Source organism: Marmota marmota, unplaced genomic scaffold (assembly GCF_001458135.2).
Source record: "Marmota marmota marmota unplaced genomic scaffold, marMar, whole genome shotgun sequence".
In the NCBI taxonomy this organism is placed as follows: domain Eukaryota; kingdom Metazoa; phylum Chordata; class Mammalia; order Rodentia; family Sciuridae; genus Marmota; species Marmota marmota.
The window spans coordinates 22,170,616-22,188,984 of NW_026000026.1; the positions used below are offsets into that span (position 1 = coordinate 22,170,616).

General features: G+C 39.5%; 1 protein-coding gene across 5 annotated transcripts in view; it reads right to left on the minus strand.

Moving 5' to 3' along the window:
• The window catches only part of Phf20 (PHD finger protein 20), a 100,903-nt gene that overhangs the window by 22,363 nt on the left and 60,171 nt on the right, over positions 1–18,369 (minus strand). For 4 of the 5 annotated variants that reach the window (XM_048811035.1, XM_048811034.1, XM_015481132.2 and 1 more), the window contains 4 exons: positions 13,235–13,513; positions 7,355–7,453; positions 5,822–5,986; positions 5,090–5,268 (listed from right to left, as the gene is read on the minus strand). In XM_048811035.1, the coding sequence (XP_048666992.1) occupies positions 5,090–5,268; positions 5,822–5,986; positions 7,355–7,453; positions 13,235–13,513 (722 nt within the window). The remainder of the gene's footprint in view (positions 1–5,089; positions 5,269–5,821; positions 5,987–7,354; positions 7,454–13,234; positions 13,514–18,369) is intronic. The other variant, XM_048811033.1, reaches the window with a different exon arrangement.

An 18,369-nucleotide genomic window follows, 5' to 3' on the forward strand; every position in this document is an offset into this window, starting at 1 on the left:
TGGCCTCAGCAACTTAGTGAGGCCCTAAGCAACATAGCAAGACCCTGTCTCAAAGTTGAAAAATTTTTAAAATAAAAATGAAAGGAATGGAGATGTAACTCAGTGGTAGAGCACCCTTAGGTTCAATCCTTAGTACTATGAAACAAATAAATAAGGGCTTCTTGTTAAAGCTGTAACATAATTTTCCCTGAAGTTTGGCACCTAATATATATTTATTGCTCTTGGGTAAAAGTCAGCAAACTAAGGTCTATAAGCCAAATTCAGCTAGAATCTTGTTTTTATAAAATATTATACGAACAAATCCATGTTTTACATATCATCTATAACTGTTTGTAGCAGCTTCTGAATAGTTGTGACAAAATCGTATGGTCCTTGAAGCTTAAAATACTTATTATCTAGCCATTTACAGTTTGCCAAAATCTGCTCTAGAGCAATTAAAATAATTTAAATATCAAATGTGTTTTCTAGTGTTCATGTGGTACCCAGATTTCTCAAATACTCATGATTATTAAGCAGGATTTTAACCTTCAATGATTTAAATAAGTACTGGTTAATAAAATCAAATAATAATACACTCAGGACTGGGGTTGTAGATCAGTGGAAGAGCGCTTGCCTGGCATGTGTGAGGCACTGGGTTCAATTCTTGGCACCACATAGGAATAAATAAAAGAAAAGTCCATCAACAATTAAAATTTTTTAAATAGTAATATACTCAAGAAATGTTGATAGCAATCAAATATTAAATAAGATCAAAGAAAATTATTTCTCTAACTAGATGATCAATACATTTTAAAGTTAACTGTATTTATTCCAGTTATCTTCCTCTAAATTTGTGCCTTTTGCTAAAGTTACTGAATGGAACAGGTATACTGCTCACAATGACAGAAACTGCCCCTCCATAAGACACACCAATTGGAAAATCTTGGCTCCAGTGGACAGCAGAGGAATGTCCTGTAGAACAAAAGCCAAGGTGCTCTGATGTGAGCTAAATACCATGATATTGAGCCAAGTGTTGAGCTGAGAGCTGGGGGAAGAGATAGGAAGTCGGCTCCCAACTCTGCCATGTAACAGCTGGTGTGAACCCAAGAGCCCCAGGCGTACTGTCTTCATATAGCATATAATGGTACTTTAAGGTCTACCTTCAAATACCCCTTGATCCTTACTACTTACAGAAAAATCAATGGAGAGATTACTACAAAGGATCAAAAACGGGTCGCATACTGCTCAGGCGGAACGGTCTTGCCAAGAGAAGCTTTCAATTATTCACCCACTTTAGATATCTTCAAAGGCCAAAATCTGATCAGGCTACCAAAGCATATGCCCAGAGAAACAAAGTTGAAACTTTGAAACTAAAAATCTTCTTTTTTTTAATAAATCATTTGCATATTTCTCACTTCCTAATTTCTTTTTTAATATTTTTTAGTTGTCAATGGACCTTTATTTTTTATTTATTTATATATGGTGCTGAGAATTGAACCCAGTGTCTCACACATGCCAGGTAAGCACTCCACCACTGAGCCACAACCTCAGCCCCCCCAATTCCCAATTTCTAAGACACTAGTTATCTAAGATATTCAAGCTAATGCTTTGCTACTTTATTCCTAAAGAGAAGTAATCCCTACTGAAAAATTACAAATCAGAAATTCAGAATAAACTTCAATCACAATGCTTAATGTAACACGTCATATTTAAATGCTATGGCTTATGTCACAGAGTTGGCAAGTGAATTGCTATTCCTTAACACTCACACTAAATAAAGCACAGGCAACTCAGCATCCCTGGGGGAAGGCTACGTGGCAATCTTACAGCTCCCCTCCTCAAGGGTACACATGCCATATGGTATTCTTCCCATTATTAAAGTACTGGCATATATTCTCCTTGAAACCACCCTGGAAAAAACAAATTTTAGGGCTAGGGTTGTAGTTCAGTGGTAGAGTGCTTGACTAGCACGTGTGAGACACTGAGTTCGATCCTTAGCACCACATAAAAATAAATAAATATATATACTGTGTCCATCTACAACAACAAAAAACTTTATTTCAAAATGCTAAACTGGCTGAATCAGTTTTTTTAAATAAACATTTTATACCTCAAAAAAATTTCTACTAAAAAATCCTAACAGTCTTCATGTTATATAACAATTCCAGTTATATCCCACAGGTTTTACAAAAGTACGTTTTTGGATGCAACTAATTTAAAAAAACAAAAAATGCACACTAAAAATGTTCAGGCCAAATGTTAAGATAACAGAGCCCACCAGTACACATAATTTTGTACTGCACACATAATTCTGTCCTAGAACAAAGATTTTCCGCCCACTCGTATTTATTCAAAGAGACAACACAGCATGCTGTTTAGGAAAAGTCATTCTGACAAGAGCCACGTGCATCAAGCTTGTCTCACAGACAGAACCAAATAGAGAAAAACAAGCAATATGCTGAAGTGTTCCAAATCATCAGTCCCCAGCCCTTTATTTTTAAATTTTTCTTATTTTGAGACAGGTTTTCACTAAGGGCCACAACTCTGACTATATTATCAGAATTCATGAGAACGTGTGCGGATCACATTTCTAACCTTAAAAGTGAAGATTAATCATTTTAAACTTTTATTTATTTTGAATTTTTTTTTTTCAACTTAAACATTTAAAACTATTGCTTTGTGGGGTTGAAGATATATACCTCAGTAGCAAAGTGCTTGCCTTAGCATGAGTGAGGCCCTTACTTCAAAACCCACTACCACAAATTAAATAAAACTACAGCTTTTACCAGTAAGACATTCTGGGGTTCTACAAAAAAGTCCATTAGGAACAGGGATTCTGATGCCGAAAAGGTATGAAAAGCACTAATATCACGAAGTGCTGAAGACAATTTATGTATCTGTAAATCAAAGAAATTACTGTGAAGACTGTGAAGTGTTTCACCTGAAGTATGTTGCGTGTACATACTGGTTGGGGTGGAGAACAGTTCATTAGCCAGCCTAGACATTGTGACTTTCAAAAACAAATCTGTTTTTGGCTTTATTTCTCAATTATTAATAATGATAGTACTTGAGTATCCTAACTGTAGTACTGGTTACACAGTATATATACTTGTGACAAAACTGTGACAGTTTTGTTATACTTGTGACAAACTGTGCAAAGTTATATGCATACACATATAAGTACAGTACATGTATGTAGCTGGTAAAATCAGAATAAGCTTGCAAGATTATGCCAATATCAATTTCTTGGTTTTGATATTGTGTTGTTGTGTGCGTTCCTAGCATGGGAGGAAGCCTGGGCAATAGTTCACTGGACTTCTCATTAGTAGTATATTTCTTTGCAACCTCCTGTGATCTATAATTATTCAAAAATAAAAGTTTTTTTAAAAAACACTTGATAAATTAAAGGTGAAAATGTAAGGTGCCTACTCACTCTGGACTTTCTGAAAGTTTAAATTATGGCAAGCTTAATATTTCAAGAAATCAAAGGAAAGGAGATTGCTGAGTAAAAAAAAGACAAGTGCAAAAGTTAATTTCAAAAACTGATGCACATATTGACTTAAGGACAAGGAAATAATATTCCATGACAGAAAGGCTGAGTATTTTTCTCATAATTACCACAGATACCCTCTTTTCTGGTTAACACCCCTCACCCCTTCCACACAATGACAGAGGGAGGCCCTAGGCGGCCTTTTTGTACATCGTGAACCACACATACCCACAGCTTTCACCACCACCAGCCAGATGATTAGACCAAGGGTTGGCATTTGGCCTAGGATAGACATCTGCCCCCTCCCCACAGGTGATCATTCCAAAGGCTAATACCTGATCTAAACCCAAATGGAATTCCTGGCCCAGGAATTTAGAATTGGATAGAGCTAGTCTCTTGAAGACAAAAAGTTAAAACAGGGAAGGTGTAAAGGAACCATGGATGGTGATCATTTTGCAATTTCTAAGAAAATTAACAAGTAGCAAAAAGATTTTTTAAAAGAACCAAATCAACTCCAGGAAGAATTAGGAAACAGACTAGACTAAGCCCCTGAAGATGGAATTCTAAGCTGCTAAGCCTGGATGCAATTTTGCCTCTGGGTTCTAGGAACTTGACTATTTTCCCAAAAATGTTTGTACTTGCTCCCAAAAGATGCTAACCAATAGGGGGCTGGGGCTGGGGCTCAGTGGTAGCATGCTTGCCTAGCACGTGTGAGATACTAGGTTCGATCCTCAGCATCACATAAAATATGAACAAATAAAAGTATTGTTTTTTTTTTAAAGAGAATTTTTTAATATTTATTTTTTAGTTTTTGGCGGACACAAAATCTTTGTATGTGGTGCTGAGGATCAAACCCGGGCCGCAGGTAAGCCAGGCGAGCGCGCTACCGCTTGAGCCACATCCCCAGCCCCAAAAAGTATTGTTTATAACTTAAAAAAAAAAAAAAAAAGATGCTAACCAATATAACCATAAGAGACTTAAAGAAAACTCAGGTTTCTTGGCCAGTCAGATGCCAATATATATCCATGGTACTTATGATGGCCTTCAGAGTTAACCAAACAGCAGCCACCTCTGCCAGAACTGTAATACCAAGTGAAGGCAAGATGAAGGCAAGCAGAGGGGGTCAGAGCCAGGGAACAATGATGGTCTCCTCAAGACAGGTAGAGAGGTCCCACCCCACAGGCACATCCCAAAGATAAAGATGATGAAGGTATGTTAGGAAAATGACAGGAAAGAGAAATGTCATAAAACCAGTCTCCATTTCTTTATACCACAAAGAAAATTTACCTCAAAGACAAGATAGGTCCATAAGAAAGTTGAACTGCCACCCCAGGTCTTGAGTCCCTGCTATTTAGCTTCTCACCGTGTGACCAAAACCTGTCCCCTTTGCAGGCCCCAAATGCCTCCAGCAGAGGATGAGAAGTTTGGATTTATAAGTCCTCTCTTATTCTATTAATAGGCTATTTATGGCAGCCTGAATACCCAGAAAGCTGAACCAAAAGGCAAACTCAGTCTGGTGCTATTGACATGACCCCCCATTGTTCCTGGCCTTAACATTCTCTCCAGGGACAAGTCTGCACTTCTCTATACCTACACCTGTGTTCTGGAAGCTCAACCCACCTGAATCATGAAGTCATTTTCTTCCTGGACTTCGCAGATACAACGAACCACCTCAAAATCATAGCGGTCATCTCCATCAAGTTCCTCATCTGGGTTGGTGGTCACATCAACATCTTGGCCATACTCCTCATCACTCCAAAGAAAGCTCTCAGAAGAGGATTCACTCAAATTCTCCTCCTCTAGAAGGTGAGGGAAACCAACAGTCACTATTTTAAATTATAGTTATAAAATGTGTAAAACCCTAGCTTGTCCTGAGTAGAAAATAACCTTACTCCAGGGCTGAGAAATCAGGAATTAATGTGTTCCTTGGAGTTGTCATTAGTCCAAATGGAGTACGCTGCCTAGCAATGAACTGAAATCCATTTCCTCACTTCACTGACAGAGTATGAAGCCCAAGGTCAGTGGCTGCTCGAGGTCACAGATCTGTCAGTGAGCTTCAACTCCTTATGAACTACACAGTCTGTTAATCCTCAGAACTAAAATTTTCCTCAGTCTTCCCATGAAGCCAGCCCTATACATAAGAAGGCTGTGTCCACAGTCACTTTAAAGTTCTGCAGACAGTGGGGAAAGAGGCAGGAGAGGATCCCAGGAACAATCTGCACCAGAATCACTGAGTCTTGGTGCCTAATTAGCTATAATCAAGCCAACATTTACTACGCACTTATTCTTTGCAGACACTGTTCCAAGTATTACTTTCTAACAAATGATCAGGCCAGCAGCGAGCACCCTTACCAGCTGCTTTCAATTTCCCTTTGTGATTTCCAGATTCTGAGCCATGGAGCTGTGGGCTCATATGGACCCCAGGCTTGTGTGAAGACCCACACCTGGTAACAGCAAATGCCTTGGGTGGAGAAGGTTCCTGGGAGGTGTCACTGATCTCCTCACTGCAGGGGCATTCTGGAAGAACAGCATGAGAAAGAAATGAGCAACTCCAGACATTATATATTTTATTATTTTTTTGTGGTGGGGGGGGAGGCGGTGGTTTAAGGGATTGAACCCAGGGACACGTTACCAACTGAACTACATCCCCAGCTCTTTTTAATTTTTTTGAGACAGGGTCTCACTAAGTTACTGAAGCTGGCCTCAAATTTGCAAATCTTCTGCTTCAGGCTCCCAAGTTGCTAGGTTACAGGTGTGTAACACCACACCTGACAACTCCAGACATTATAAGGGCATTCCAGAACCAACCTCATCCAATAAAGTAAGCCTCCTGTTCCAATAGCTCAAACTTGGGGTCAATTCAACCAAGAAAAGGTATAAGGTACTGAGGGAAGATTTAGGATTTCATACTTCCAGCTACCTCTGAGAACTCCAATTCCAAACAATTTCTTCTCACCATCACCCCCCCTCACCTGTTTCTGGTAAGTTTTTTTTTTTCTCTAAGTCAGAAACTACAATGAGTCAGGAGCAGTGGCATATGCCTGTAATCCCAACATCCCGGGAGGCAAAGGCAGAAGGTTCAAAGCCAGCTTCACCAACTTAGCGAGACCCTAAGCAAGTCAGCAAGACCCTGTATCTAAATAAAATATAAAAAAGAGCTGGGTGTATAGCTTAGTAGTTAAGCACCTCTGGGTTCAATCCTCGGTACCAAAAAAAAGAAAAAAAAAGAAAGAAAGAAACTACAATGAAAACAAAGAAAACCTGGCATCTCTTTAACTTCCAAGGTTTTAACACAGATTTTCTTAAACATTTTTGTTGGGGTACATACATACTTCTCAAGAAATGAATTCTTTCTTTAGAGATGTATGTTTAAGATTTATATATCTGAACAATCAGTCATCTACACATCCTAGGAGATATACTGGCCCATGGGCCTAATGGGAGGGCTTTCATAAACGCCAATCAGAGCTGGTAATGGTGGCACACACCTATAATCTCAGCAACTCATCAGGCGAAGCAGGAGGATTACAAATTCAAAGCCAACCTCAGCAACTTAGTAAAACACTGTCTCCAAATTAAAAATAAATAAATAAAAATGGCTGAAGATGTAGCTCACTGGTAAAGCACCTCTGGATTCAATCCCTAGTGCCAAACAAACAAACAAATAAATAAATAATAAAGAATGCCAGCTGGTCCTTGTAAGACATGGGAGTGTAACCCACCCCAGGCCACCCCCACCAGGGCCCTACTAGGTTCAGCCCACAAGCCCTAGGAAAGGCCTGCTGGTCCTTCCTCTCCTCAGTGCAGGCTCAGAGGCTACCACAGGAGGAAGTCATCCCTCCCCACCCATGGCAAGGAAATCTAAGAAACCCTCGGGAAGATTACCAGGTTTGGTTTTCTTTTTCTTTTTCTTTTTCTTCTTTGGCTTCACTCTCACAAACTCTTTGAATTTCTTCTCTTTGTTTTTTTCCTTGTCTTTTGCAGCTACAATTACACACAAGTTTATGTGTTGGCATTTTAATGTTTTTTCAGCACAGAGATGTTTATTCTTAAGTAATTAAGCACGCCCAATGGGAAGAAATAGAACATGCATTACTAAGTTCTTGCCTTGGCTGTGCCAGTGAGATCATCTTTCTTGCCTTTGAGGGCTCTATAGTGGCTGCAGGACAGTCATTCTTCCATCACTTGGCCTCGAGAGCCCAGGAGACAACTAACTGCAGGCTGCTATTATAAACGAGTCGTGATGAAACATGCCATGCTCATTTGTTACATGTTGCCTATGGCTTATTTCATGCTTCAACAGCAGAGTTAAGAAGTAATGATAAAGGCCTTAGGGCCCTCAAAGCTGAAAATAAGTATTATCTAGTCCTCTCCCAGCCCATTTGTTTGGTACTTGAGATTAAATACCAGGTCTGGTATATGCTAGACAAAGTTCTATTAGGAAACTATATCCCCAGATTTTCTTATATTATTTTGAGTCAGGGTCTTGCTACATTGCCCAGGCTGGCCTTGAACTTTTGATCCTCAAGTAGCTGGGATCACAGATGTGGGCTACCACACCTGGCTACTCTTATCTGTCCCTTTACAGAGAAGTTTGCCAACCCTACTTGGATCTTTGCTCCTCAACCCTGTCTGGAATCATATAGGGAGCTTTAAAAAAAAAAAAAAAAAAAGACCTAATGATTTAGCTGAACAACAGAGCACTTGCCAAGTATGCACAAAAACAACAACAAACAACCTGGGCTCAGGGGCACACTCCTTAATCCCAGAGGCTTAGGCAGGAGAATCTAAAGTTTAAGGCCAGCCTTGGCAACTTAGCAAGACCCTGTCTCAAAATTTAAAAATAAAAGGCTTTTACAACACTGAGATACATCCCCAGTTTTTTTTTTGTTTGTTTGTTTGTTTTTAATTCTGAGACAAGGTTGCTCAAGGTCTCACTAAATTGCTGAGGTTGACTTAAACTTCTGATCCTACTGTCTTAGCCTCCCAAGTTGCGCGCCACCGTGACCAGTGCTCAGGCAGGGCTCCAGTGTCCTTCCACCTTATCTTCCCAAATAGTTGAGACTACAGGCACACACTACCATGCTCTGTGTCTCAAAGACATTTAAAAGGAGATCTATCTGACTCTCGAGGACCATATCAGCACTGTGGCCCCAGTCCCTTTCCCAGATGGGTATCTAGGAACTCTCAGAGAGGAATGATGGGCTATAGCTAGCTGGCACATCTGGGTTCTATACTAGGGAACATACAGGACTTACAGATAGATCTGTGGGCAGCTTTCCTGCTAAAATATACCACAACTAAAGAAGAAAGTCCAATAAATAAGATATCTAGAAAACAATTTCATCCATTTTGCAAAAACACTCACTTTTTAAATCAAGAAATTACAACCCAGAGAAATAAGTCATACAATTGATTAGTAGAAACAAACCCAAAGACCAAAGAAGCCTGAGCTGACCCCTGCAAGACATCAGAGCTGGTATACTGCAAAACTTCACTTGGAAACACCAATCTACTTCAACCTTCTACATCTGCTTATTCACTTAAAGGCCTGGCTAAGGGGAAGGAGGCATGTGAGTAACAGAATTACAGGTGGCTAGAGTAAGAAGGGGATCTTAAGGATAGGTGACCAGTTTATTCTCCTTGGGACTTCAGAATCTTTGCCCTGCCTGTCCCAGCACAAGAATGTCTTTCTTCTTCCCTTGCTTTCTGGGGCAGCTTCTCTCTAACTTTGAGAGCCTTGAGAGCCTGGACATTTAGTTGAGGCTGCTGAAACAAAACAGATGGGGTGGATTAAACAATAGATATTTATTTCCCAGAGTTCTAGGTGTTGGCCAATCTGTTTTGTGGTGTATCCCCACATGAAGCGGGTAAGGGACATCCCTCTCTGAATTCTTCTTAAAAGACACCAACCCCATCATGAAGGCCCCACTCTAATAACATCATCTAAACTTAATTACCTCCCAAAGGATCCCTCTCTAAATACCAATATCTAGAGGACAGGACTTCAACATAGGAATTCTAGGACTGGGAAGGGATCTGTGACACACAATTCAACCATAGCAAGGCCTAACTTGAATGTCACCTCCTTTCATTCCAGCTCTTGCCCTACAGGCAAAAGCTGCATCTATGTTCCCAGAGCATTTTATGTGTTCCTAAAATAGAACTGAGCCCTTTTCACTGTTTATGTATTTCTCCCCCCACATGAAAGGGCTTTGCCTCAATCACATAGTTCTCCATCACCACTTTGAGTAATAAAGAAATCAGATTTGGGCTGGGGATGTGGCTCAAGCGGTAGCGCGCTCGCCTGACATGCCTGAGGCCTGGGTTTGATCCTCAGCACCACATACAAAACAAAGATGTTGTGTCCGCTGATAACTAAAAAAGAAATATTAAAAAATTCTCTTAAAAAAAAAAAAGAAAAGAAAAAGAAATCAGATTTGCGAAGAGATCTGTGTGAAGTCACACAGAATCAGTGCTCACTGTTACTGAGATGGCTCAAAACTCTCAGAACTGCTTCTTCTGCTCTATCTTGTCCACCCAGAAACTGAGGGGATCATACCTCCCAGAAAAAGAAAAAAAAAAAAAAAAATCTCTGCAGGGTGTTTTCTAGCCCTGATGGTTCTCACAGAATCCCCAGGCTCCATCAGAGAAATCCACTTAAGAGTATTTGCTATAGTCAAATAAGAGTATTCAGCACAAAAAGGATGTGTGTGTGTGTGTGTTTTAAACAGTCACTATCCCCAAACATCACTATTGTCACTGAAGCAGAAGTGGTATCTATTTGTCATTTATGCAGAAGTCAGGTCCACACACATGTCAAATGCCTGTGTGAACTAGGAAACAGAATACCCAGTATCAGAGTCTCACCCTGAAACATCCCTCCCCCTGAACTCCGCACACCATCTGAAATTGCACTCCAAAGATTAAGGGCTTTCTTAGAAGCCTGTAACCTGGTTCTAGTCTTTCAAATTTTAGAACATTTAATTATCAGATTACACAAGTCTGAGCAAACTGACACACCAGGGACCTTCTGATGGGAGAAAGGTGAGGGGAGATGCCTACAACAGAAGTTCCTTCAGGAGGGCTGGGGAATAATGAGGTGGCCATACTGTGGAATACTCAGAGTGCTCTGCCACATTCACTCTGGCTGACAGTCAGCCACATAACAAAGGCTGACCTTTCTAAAGAGCCCAGTCCTCATGTAACGATCCTGAAGTTCCTGCTGGTTCATGGTAGACACAAGACTAGTGGCCAAGGTTTCAATTTCCCATATAGATTCCAGCAAGATGATCAGTCTGATAGTAACTGCTGAGCATCTCAGCAATCAGACAGGAAACGTATTTGGACAGTCACCAAGCTGTCTATGAGTTCTGGATCCACCTGATATGAGGGTGGGGCTGTTATTCCTTGCTGGCTGCACAAATGCTACTTTCCACCTGAGAAGTATAAAAATGACCAGCTATAGCTCCAACAGTTGGTGAGTAACCTGTGTGGCGCATCTAATACCAAATGGATCAATTTTATTACGGAACACTTTAAACAAGCTAAAACACAAGAATTTAAAGGAACCTTAGGTATCCCCTAAAGCATTTGTGTATTTGACCATCCCTGTCACCCTGGGGCTATTTTTAAAAACTGATAGGCAAAAATTCCCAGTTTACCCAGAGATTTTCAAAACCCTACTGAAAGGAATCTGGCATTATCAGAGAGAATAAAATCCCAGGTTAGGGGCTAGGGTTGTGTCATAACCCAGCTCAGTTTGTGTAAGTACATTCTGTGATAGTCACACAACTAAAAAAATTGCCTAAGGACACATTTCTCAGAACGTATACTTGTGGTTAAGCAACTTATGACTGTATTTTTTTATTTTTTATTTGTTGTAACTAGTTATACATTGACACATCATACATAAAGAGTATAATTTCTAATTCTTCTGGTTGTACATGAATGACTATATTTTTAACAAGTCATCCAGTGACTCCCATGCAGGAAGGCTGGATGCTGCTCCAGCAAAGATCTGGATCAAGTAAATATTGTAGGTGTTATTTGTGAGGAGGGGAAATCTCAGTAACAGATCCTTTAAGTCCTAGGAAATAAATCTGACCCCATAATTAACCAAGTAATCAAAAGCAGAGAAATCTAAAATCACCTAAAAGATAAATATGGCCATCCAAGGTAGCAGGACTAGCTAGTAACAGACATTAACATCCCTGAGCAATCAGTGTTTGGTCCTAAATAAAGCAAGTAGTAACCAGGCAAGAGGATATTCCAGCCTGAGAATGGAACTAGTCCTTTGCTTCTTTGTGCCAGAATAACAACAATAATCACGAGCACCAGGCAGAATGAGATTTACGTCTCTTTTGCAATGTTCAGGTCAGAGCTTAGTAATAAATTGTTGTTGAATAAGCAGCTTGATCTATTTTAGCCTGAGGCAATTCTAACTCCAGTATTCTGATCCCATGCTCAAAAAGCAACTTTCCTTTCCCAGAGAATGTCTGAGCTGGACAGAAGGAAGATAATTTGGGTAGCAAAGGGTCAGCCCTTTTTTTACTTTTTGGTGGTACTGGAGATAAACCTCATGCATGCTAGGCAAGCCCTCTACCACTCAGCTACTTCCAGTCCTTTGTTTAAATTTTCTTTTGAGACAGCATTTCATTATGTTGCTCAGGATAGCCTTGAACTTGCCATCCTCCTGTCTCAGCCTCCCAAGTTGCTGGGATTATAGGTTTGTTCCACTATATCTGGCTTCTTTTCACATTTTTACAATGTGGTTACTAGAAACTTTTAAATTATACATGTGGCTTACATATTTCTGATAGATAACAGCATATAAGACTAAGAAACTCCAAACTGGCCTTAACACATTAGTCTTCCCAGCATGGTTGTTGAATGATCTCTTAGAGGGCCAGAGATTACCTTCAGATGGCATGGCCCTGACCTACTGTCCTGAAACCTCACTTTATCTATCTTCCTTAGGGATGCTATCAGATGCTAGGAATTCCACATTTCATTTAAACCTATATATCTAAATGAAAAAGCTTTATAATCCAAAAAGACATGTAGTGATATTATAATTTCAGTTAAAAACAAGATGGGAGATTGTAAAGTTTATTGGAAATTCATTACTTTTTCTGAAATTTCCCTAGAAACACAAATTTTTTTTCAATTTCTATGATTTAGAAAAGAATTCCAAAATGGTTCTCTGTAATTAAATATGAAATGAGATTTTGTGGTACTCCATACAAGCACCATTGTAGTTTTTACACAAAATAAACTAGTTTTCTTTGAAAATGCCTTCAGCTGAAATTAAGAAGAAAAAGGATTTGCCCATTAATAAAATCACATATCGTTTTTTAGTTCTTTTGTACTTTTGCCCTGCTGGTAGAGACGGGACACAGGTTTGGGGAGGAGGGGAGGAGGGGAGGAGGACAGCATGTTCCGGACATGAGTTCTCCCACTAGCTTCTCAAGGAGCGCCCTTGCTCAATTGTCCACACTCATATTGGGAGCACAGAGGCTAGGTAACTCTCAAGATAACTTGGGGAACAAGAGGCAGAGACAAGAATAAGAATTAAGTATTTCTGCTTCCTCCAGGAGGGCCCCAGCTCCATGATACAATACCTGAGAAAGACTTATCATTTTTAATCATGTGGAATTAACTGGACAAGACCAACATAATGTCTGCTTTCTGTGTCACAAACATAAGCACAGTGGCCTTAGCAGCAGGGTCCTCTACGGCACAATGCAGAACCAAGATACTTACTTGGAGAACTGGCAGAGACTCGCTTCCTGGTGAGGCTCTCCTGGTTGGCCTTGTCAGACGTTGAAGAGCCCCTTGTCTGGACATGCCTCTTCCCTGGGCTGTCTTCTGGCTCCAGTGATTTCTCCATTCCATGGAAATACTTCATGTGATAGTGCAACAGTTTAGCTTTGCGGAAAAATTTTAAACAGTCCACAACCTTGCATCTAAACTTATGGTCTAGGTCGACAGCTGGCGCATTAGATGTCACAAAATCATTTGTTTTCTTAAAAGTATTTGGTACTGAAAAAAAAGCAAAGATTCCATGTGCTTATTCTGGTTATTACAAAACATGCATTAGCATATGACAATGGAAAGTAAAACTGTGGTATGTGTAATATGCAGTCCGAGATATCAAGCAGACTGCAATTACCTCAAAAATATTGTTTGCAGGGAATCATAGATAAAAATTGTGATTCATCTTTAGAAACAGGAGGTCAATGTGTTCATTTTAAGTAGCTTTCAAGTTCTCAGGGTTTTACTGACTTTGGGGGAAAAGAACAAGGGGAAATCCTAAAGAAAATCAGGTACTTCAAGCCAACATTGTTGCTTATGAGTTGAACTAGATTAATATTCACCAGTACCCTGTACCCATCTGTGTGGACAGAACTAGGGAACACTCTGCAGAATCTCTTTATTAAACCTAAGGAATTTTACAACCCTGTTTGCATAAGAAAAGTGTAACTGTTCCAAGTGTTTTATTATTGAGCCTTCAAAATTTCACCACATACTTTGTTTTACAAAGTATTTTGTTGAATGAAAAGAACCCAGAGAATCCAAAGGAGAAAAAAAAAGCAACCAAATGAATGGAGCAGGACATGAGGAGAACTTGAAGGACTCATGATCAAATTCAAAGAAATGATAAAAGTTTGACCCTCCAAAACCAAAAAGATAGAAAGCAACAGTAGAAATGCACCAATAACAAAATATAAATACAGTTGTCACAAGGTTCTCATGTTAGAAACTGTTCACCAAAACTCCCTTCATAATACCCTCATCCCAATAACAGCAATCACCTTAAACTCAAGGTACTCCTCCTCTATAGAAAGGGTCATCCAAGAATATCCTTAATGGACCTTTCTTGGGTGAATGAAATTTTTACTAAAGGCAATGATATAATTTCCACCAAAAGCAGGTAAGCAAGACAAATAAACATCTGGTTAAGTATTTTGATTACTTTTGCAAATTTCATAATAAAATTAAAAAAAATTTAATCTTAAACTCAATTATAATCTACATTTTAAAAAATCTACATTTCAAAAGTAGGTTTGATGGGCTGATGTATGTTGTTATATTGTCAATTTAAATTAAACACACACACACACACACACACATACACACACACACACACATACACACACACACACAGCAAAGAAGAATGCCTTAAAATCACTTTCTATCCAGGACAAAAGATCAAGACATTTTACCCCTTCATGAACATGAACAAAGTTAAGATCCATAAATTAGCTTACAGCTTAAAAAATTAAAAGGAATATGAAGTGATGTATACTTTTCAGATAAGGAAAGAAATGGGAGAGAAGAAGTTCAAAGCTCAAACTTCTAACATACCCTAAACTGGATAAGACCAACCTAATGTTTTTTTGTTTGTTTGTTTTATTTTGTTTTGTTTTTCTTTTGGTAGTACTGGGGATTCAAACCAGGTGCTTAACTGTTGGGCCACATCTCAAACGCTTTTTGTTTTCTGTTTTGAAACAGGGTCTCATTAAATTGCTGAGGCTGGCTTTGAACTCATGGTAGTCCTGCCTCAGCCTCCTAAACCACTGAGACTACAGGTATGCACCACCTCACCTGTCCTAAGTGTCTTTTTTAAAAATCAATGATTTGGGCCAGGGTTGTGGCTTAGTGGTAGAGTGCTTGCCTAGCATGCATAAGGCACCAGGTTTGATCCCTGGCACCACATAAAACTAAAATAAGGGTACATTGTCCATCTACAACTAAAAAAATATTTAAAAAAAAAAATGGTTTTGGGGCTGGGGATGTGGCTCAAGCGGTAGTGCACTCGCCTGGCGTGTGTGCTGCCCAGGTTCGAGCCTCAGCACCACATACAAACAAAGATGTTGTATCCGCCAAAAACTGAAAAATAAATATTGAAATTCTCATTCTCTCTCTAAAAAAAAAAAAAATGTTTTTGGCCAGGTGCTATGGTGCACACCTGTAATCCCACAGCTTGGGAGGCTGAGGCAGGAGGATCAACAGTTCAAAGCCAGCCTCAGCAATTTAGCAAGGCGCTAAGCAACTCAGTGAGACCCTGTCTCTAAATAAAATACAAAAAATAGGGCTGGAGGTGTGGCTCAGTGGTCAAGTGCCCTGAGTTCAATCCCTGGTACACCCCGCCCCCCGCAAGAAAATGAAAAAAACAACAATGATTTCTCTGTAATTTCCTTCTCTTAGTCATATTAGGTCGAACCACTTAAATCTGCCATTTCTGTAGCACAAAAAAACATTCAATATTAGCTACTCCATATGATTCAACCCTAATAATCCCTTTTCTATATGACAGTCCTCAAAAACCATTGTAGACAACTCCATTTACCCCTTCATGAACATGAACAAAGTTAAGATCCAAAGTCAAAATGCATCAACACTGGGCTGGGGCTGGGGCTGGGCCTCAGTGGTAGAGCACTGGCCGGGCACATGTGAGGCACTGGGTTCATCCTCAGCACTAAATAAAAATAAAATAAAAGGTATTGAGTCCATTTACAACTAAAAAAAAAAAAAAAAAGTATTTAAAAAAAATCAACATTGCCTGTAACTATTTGAGGGTGATAGTTTATAATGAAAAAAAATAGAACATAAAACACAAGCATGTTTGAATTTTAAAAATAGTTTAGAAGTTAAAAATAGTGAGGAATTTGAACCAATTCCATGAAGAATTATTAAAAACTCTGCAATCTTCTGTAACATCCTGGCCATCTGCATAAGGCAAACACAGCACAGTGGCTACAAGTGTGCATTCTGTAGCTGGATGGCCCATTTCAAATCCTGGCTCCTCTATTTACTCCCCTTGCCTCAGTTTCCTCATGTGCAGGTACACATGAGAATGGTAACATCTTCACTGAGTTATGAGAATTAAATAAATTACATGCAAAGAGCCTAGAAAAGTGCCTGGCATATAATAAGTGCTCAATACTTATTAGCTAATATTACCATACGGTGTTATTTTGGACTTAAGAATAAATGGGGCTGGAAGCAGTGACACACACCTGTAATCCCAGCGGTTCAGGAGGCTGAGACAGGAGGATCCCAAGTTCAAAGCCAGCCTCAGCAATGGCAAGGTACTAAGCAACTCAGTGAGACCCTGTCTATAAATAAAATACAAAATAGGGAGGGCTGGGGATGTGGCTCTGTGGTCAAATGCTCCTGAGTTCAGTCCCCACTACCCCCTCCCCCCCAAAAAAAGAATAAATGAGAGTTATAAATAGTTTTTCAGGAATTAACCTTCTCATAAGCAGATATTCCCAACACCCTCAGCCTCACTGCATACTCATGCCAAAGGCAAAACGGTAAAACAGAAACAGCCCAGCTTTCAATCCTAGCACTAGCCTTTAAATAAATAAACATAAATAAGCATACAAGTTAGACTAATTATCTAAAGGGGAAAATACCATCTATTTCAAAGAGGTGGAGAAAGAGTTACAGACAATGTACGTATTTGGTACAAAGCATGTAATCAATAAATGGAAATCATTATCACTTTGTGCATAAGCATAGAAGGCTTATGTTGTTTCTGGAACATGACTGGAGATAGGTCATGTTTTTGCAATTCTAGAGATTGAACACAGGGTCTTGTGTGTGCTGGGCAAGCATTCTACCACTGAGCAATACTCAAAGTCCAATTTTTTAATAGTCTCATTATAAGAGGTAAGACAGTTCCAAGCTTGGCTCACCAAACTCTTGAATATTGTTTTGTCTTTTAAAAAAATAAAGTGCAGGGGCTGGGGTGGCTCAGTGGTAGAGCACCTGCCTAGCATGGGCAAGCCACTGGGTTCAATTCTCAGCACTGCATAAAAATAAGTAAAATAAAGGTCCATTGACAACTAAAAATTATTTTTAAAAAATTTTTAAAAAAGATAAAGTGCAGCCAGGTACAGTGGTGCATGCCTATAATTCAGGTACTTGAGAGGCAAAGACAGGAATTGCAAGTTCAAAGCCATTCTCAGCAACCTAGCAAAGTCCTAAGCAATTTAGCAAGACCAGGTCTCAAAATTTTAAAAAGGGATTGGGATGTGGCTCAGTGGTTAAGCATCCTGGGGTTCAATCGCTGGTTCCCCCCACCCCACAAAAAAATTCATTTTCACTTTTCCCAGTTTTATGAAGCAATATACCAGAAATTATATTTATCCCTAATAAACTCCATCTGATAATTTTAGTCTAAAAATTTTCTAACTTGTTTCTGTAAATCTATTTTTTTGTTTTTGTTTTTTCTTTCCTTTTTTTCTCTCTTTTTTTGATACTGGGGATTCAACCTAGGAGCACCTTATCCCTGAGCTATATCCCTTGTCCTTTTTAATTTTTTTTTTATTTTGAGATAGTGAGACTCTCAGCAACTTAGCAAGAAACTAAGTTGCTGAAGGTCTCAATAAATTGCCCAGGTTGGCCACAATCTTCCTGCCTCAGTCCCCTGAATCAGTGGACTACAAGCATCTGCCACTGTGCCCTGCCAATCAACCTATGTATTCTTTTTTTTTTTCTCCTTTGGCACCAGGGATTAAACCCAATGGTGCTTAACCACTTAGCCACATCCTCAGCAGCCCCCACCCCCTTTTTTAATATTTCTTTACTTGTAAATGGACACAATGACTTTTTATTTATTTATTTATATGTGGTGCTGAGGATCGAACCCAGTGCCTCACATATGGTAGGTGAGCACTCTACCACTGAGCTACAACCCCAGCTCCTTCTCAGCCCTTTTTGTATTTTATTTAGAAACAGGGTCACACTGAGTTGCTTAGGGCCTCACTGAGCTGCTGAGGTTGGCCTTGAACTCACAATCCTCCTGCCTCAGCCTCCCAAGGGCTGGGATTATAGGCATGAGTCACGGCATCTGGCTTCAATCTATGTATTCTTTATCAAAGTTG